The sequence below is a fragment of the Mixophyes fleayi genome, chromosome 6, assembly GCF_038048845.1.
Source record: "Mixophyes fleayi isolate aMixFle1 chromosome 6, aMixFle1.hap1, whole genome shotgun sequence".
Taxonomy (NCBI): Eukaryota; Metazoa; Chordata; class Amphibia; order Anura; family Limnodynastidae; genus Mixophyes; species Mixophyes fleayi.
Genome location: NC_134407.1, coordinates 183,272,393 through 183,277,550, shown reverse-complemented (window position 1 = coordinate 183,277,550; position 5,158 = coordinate 183,272,393). Strand labels below are relative to the sequence as shown.

Genomic DNA, 5,158 nt, shown 5'->3' with positions numbered 1-5,158 from the left:
ACTTTCAAGATACAAGCCAGCATCAAATACACCCCAACTGGAGTAAAACTCACAAGTCAACTCCCATCTCCAGTCCAAGAAGATCTTACAGCAGCAATCTAGATGCTAGAGCAGATGAGCACATGTCACAAGGATAAGACTGTTAATCTACCAGATTGGCTGAACATAGTACCAGACAAGTTATGGTCCAAAGGAAAACAGGATGTGGGTACACTTAAAGTAAATCCTGTAAAACTGACACTAAAGCCAGGAACACATCCTGTCTACAAGGGGGTGCAATACTGGATGGTTTATGACCTAAGAGAGGTCAACAAAAGACTTCTGATCAACACTCCCATTGTGCCCAACCCCCACACTTTGCTTAATCAGATACCGCCAAATGCAAAATGGTTTTCAGTAATTGACTTGGCAAATGCTTTCTTCTCAGTCCCAATCACAGAAGATAGTCAACTTCTTCTAGCCTTCACCCATGATGGAAACCAATATTGTTGGACAAGACTCTCTCAAGGAGGAGCCACCAGCCTATCAGAATTTTCAGAAGCAATGGCACTAATTCTCCAAGGATGGAGGTCTATCAATCCAACTACTCAACTCATTCAATATGTAGATGATCTCATGGTGGCTGCGGAAGCTGAAGAAGAATGCAAAGCAGAAACACTGTCATTACTTTGTTTTCTGGCCGAACAAGACTGCAGAGTATCACCAAGCAAGTTGCAACTAGTACAGGAAAAAGTAATATTCTTAGGACATTGTATCTCTGCAGGAACCAGACATCTTACAACTGAAAGAGTTAAAGTTATACGAGACATGAAGACAGCAAAAACAGTCAAAGAAATCAGAGCCTTTTTGGGACTCCTCGGATATTGCAGAGAGTGGATTCCTTCAGCTTCAATTCTTATGCAACCACTGTATGAATGCTTGAGGAAACAACAGGGAACAGAACCACTCAATATAACTGAAATAGAGAATGCAGTGCAAGCCCTGAAACATGCTATCTCTACTGCACCAGCACTTGGACTACCAGACTATCTGAAGCCTTTCACATTGTTCTGCCATGAGCAGTCAGGACATGCTCTAGGAGTCCTCACACAGAAACATGGAATGAAGCAAAGGCCACTGGCCTATTATTCTGCACAACTCGATCCAGTTATAAGAGGTTCTCCATCATGTATACAAGCAGTAGCAGCAGCAATACTGAAAGAAAAGGTAGCAGATATGGTATTGGACCATGCACTTATTATTCAAGTTCCACATACAGTCACAGAAATTCTTAATCAAGCAAAAACAAGACATTTGTCTGCAGCCAGACTAACTAAATATCAGGTAGCCTTGCTCAGCGCCTCACATGTAACAATTACCAATTGCACAGTCCTCAATCCAGTAACCCTGCTCCCCATTGATGATTCAGAAGAGGGGAGTAAGGGGAGTCGCAAAGAAGATGAATCATCAGACAGGGGATATGAGGACCTGAGTGAAGCGTCTGAAGAAGAAACTGAAGAAATACACACACAAAAATTTTCACATGATTGTTTGGAACTTATGAAATTAGAGACTTCAGCTTTGCATAATGTTACTGACACACCACTTTCAGATGCAACCCTAACTCTTTATGTAGATGGATCTAGATACTATGTGGATGGAGTTCCATATACAGGTTATGCCATCACAACTGAGGAAGAGGTGCTTGACTCAGGAACACTGTCTAATGGAACATCAGCACAAGAAGCAGAATTGATAGCTCTAACTAAAGCTTGTGTATATGCAGAAGGACAAAAAGCCAATGTATATACAGATCCACGTTATGCCTGGGGAGTGGCGCATGACTTCGGTCCCATTTGGAAAAGCAGAGATTTCCAAGGATCAAATGGAAAACCCATCAAACATACAAACTTGATTAATGAACTGTTTAGAGCATTGGAACTCCCTAAACAAGTGGGAATTATAAAGGTTCAAGCTCACACTAGAGAACAAACTCCAGAAGCAAGAGGAAATAACTTTGCAGATCAAGCAGCAAAAAAGGCAGCCCTCCAACCAAAGAATACTACATTTCTTGTAGACTCAACAGAAGGTGACACAGACAAATTTCAATTCCCAGACCTACAAAGCCTTAAAGACTTTCAGAAACAAGCAACAAAGGAAGAAAAGAATAAGTGGGAAAAAGAAGGTGCACAGCTTGATGAGCAAGGAATATGGTCAAAAGAAAATAAATGGTGCCTACCAAGAGCCTTATACCCAGTAATGACTCAGATTGCACATGGACAAGTACATCATTCCAAAGAGGCAATGACTAATAGGGTATGGAAAAATTGGATTGCCCCTGGATTCAACTCTGCGGACATAAACTATGTGGCATCTTGCTGGATATGTGGAATACACAATCCAGGGCAAAGAGTAAAGACCCCAGGAGGAAGCATTCCAAAGGCTTTCTATCCCTTTCAGAGACTTCAGATCGACTATATACAACTTCCTAAATGTGGTACCTACGAGTATGTGTTAGAAGGAAAAGCTACTGCCAAAAATACAGCAAAGAAATTAATCTCAGAAGTCATCTATAGATATGGGATACCTGACGTTATTGAATCAGATAGAGGTACAACCTTTACAGAAGAGATAATGAAGCATGTAATGAAGAACTTGGGAGTATCACAAGCTTTTCACACTCCTTATAGGCCACCAGCAGGTGGGAGGGTAGAAAGGCTTAATGGTGACATTAAATTGAAACTACAGAAAATGATGCAAGAAACCAAAAAGACTTGGTTAGAATATTTACCAATAGTTCTGTTTAACATTAGAACTACACTTATGAAGAGACACAGGTTTAGCACCAAATGAGATACTGTTTGGCACAGCACACAGAACAGACTGTTATTTTCCATAGCAACTACAGCATGTACGTGGTGATTTGTTGAATTATGTTGCTTTATTACAGAAACAACTAACTGAAATACATGGTCAAATGTTCTCCTCCATTCCAGATCCTAATTTTGATACAGGTACCCATAAACTGCTATCTGGTGACTGGGTGGTCATAAGAAAGCACATCAGGAGACGTCTTGAACCCAGATATAAGGGTCCTTATCAAGTCCTGTTGATGACTCCCATGGCAGTGAAAGTACAGGAAAAAGACACCTGGATTCACGCATCACACTGCAAAGTCTTCAAATCAGGGGAGTCTTGTTCTGATAAATAGAAATGACTGTCTTATGGTATTGATATGTCTTTCCAGAATATTTCTGCCTGAAGTAGGGGTCAAGGCCTCCCTAACCCAGTATGAAACAGACAGATAAGTGACAAATTGCCTATGTCACTGTGAGAAACAGAAGGGGAAGGAGTGCTCAACAATTTGCACTCATAGGAGAATAAACTTTGAAAATGCCTTTGTGAATACATAACCTCGTTGGCAAAGTTGTCAGCAATGATTCATTTTGAATATTGGGAATATTGCCATTAGTAGCAAAGGGTTTGGCAATCCAGCTCATTGTATATGTGGTAGAGAAAATTGTTATATGGCTGATTAAGAAATTACTGACACTTGATTGTTGTTCCTGCAGGAAAAATAATGAGCTTCCAGAACCAGTAATGATCACAGAAATTTCTACAAGTTTAATGTCTGAGACAAACAGTGAACATTATCAGCAATGGTCAACAATCAAACCAAAAACCTGCAAAGTCTGCAACAAGAGATTGACAGTGACCATCGAGAAACCAGAATGAAAATTGATGTCCTATTCATTAGTGGGACATATTTGTTAAAGAATCTTATTCCATATAGAAAGCAATGAATATCTTGATTCATCCATTGATACTAATTCTTCTTGTACTAACTATAATGATTATATGGAACTGCTACTTAAAATGTAATACAAGAAAGTTTTTGAATAGATATCAGCAAAGTATTCCCCTCTATGCAACAAGATAAAACATTAAGTAGGGAAAGAAAAGTTATGGTGATAAAGTACCAGAGATATGTGCTTAATGAATTCTTGTTCTAATCATATGGGGTCCTTATGATACCATATGTTTAAATGTAGGTACTAACTGTCTTCTGCTGAGTATCGCCATGACTGATAGGTAGAGGTTAATAGTTGATATTTAATCAAAGAGGGGAATGTTAGAGTGGAATTGTATGATTATTGATTTAATATCTATCATGTGCTAAGCTTTAGATGCTAATATGTTATGCTATGACTTTAAGAGAAATTAAGCAGATATTATTTTCAGTTTAAAAAGACAAATTATTCAAGGTTGGCCACGCAGCGCCATGTTCCCATCAACGAAAACATTCCAAGAACATGTAGCAACGTTCTTGATAAGATAAAACCCAAGGACTCAAAGATGGGGGCAGCACAAGGATATTGGCAAAAAGCTTGGAAAGAGATAACACACAAAGAAGAAAGAGTTGTTTGATCTTTGATGTAAAACTGAAATATATATATTGTTAATTGATTTTCTCTCATTATTTTACTGTCTTATAATTGGTTGTTCAGAATCTATACCCCTAGACTTACATGTATAAAAATAAGCGCTGAAGTGGTCTCAAATTGGAACAGAATAAAGCTGCTCAGCATTATATCATACAGGTGTTGAGTATTTTCTGTTCACCAGTCGACTGAAAACAAAGAAAGATCTGACTGACATTGAAGGTGCTTGATAGAAGTATCGGTGAACCCCGATACCCCAACACACATAACCTACAAAAAAAAGACTCCATCATTGAAATTTTTGTCCATCCACTTCCAGTCCTATCCCAATTTACTCCCGTAAATAAATATTTGAACACACTGATGCTAATTAAATTGTGAGCTCAATTTCTGTGGCTGCACTAATTGCCTGAAACTTCGAGAAATACATTTTCAAAACTATTCTTGCTCAATACTTCTTTTAATAATGCCCACATATTTGTTCCGAATATACTACCTTCATGCTGCAGATAAATGCAGTATAAAGGAATTTGAATAGAATAAAAGTAGACAATAACCTTTGCATTCAACATATACCCAAAACCTAAACATTTGTTTGTTCTTGAAGGGGCAGAACCTGTCTGGTTATTAAGTAGTTAAGTACCATTCATGGACCACAACAAAACAGAGCCACCTAATGGCCAAATATTATTATTGCAAACCATTACAATACTACATGATCTGAACAGCTACTATTA

General features: G+C 38.5%; 1 protein-coding gene across 1 annotated transcript; it reads left to right on the top strand.

The window, feature by feature from the left end:
- Positions 1-816: 816 nt before the first annotated feature.
- Positions 817-4,575, top strand: LOC142094907 (uncharacterized). Its single transcript, XM_075177528.1, has one exon. The coding sequence runs from the start codon at positions 898-900 to the stop codon at positions 2,830-2,832; it is 1,935 nt and encodes a 644-aa protein (XP_075033629.1). The 5' UTR covers positions 817-897; the 3' UTR covers positions 2,833-4,575.
- The last annotated feature ends 583 nt before the right edge of the window (positions 4,576-5,158 follow it).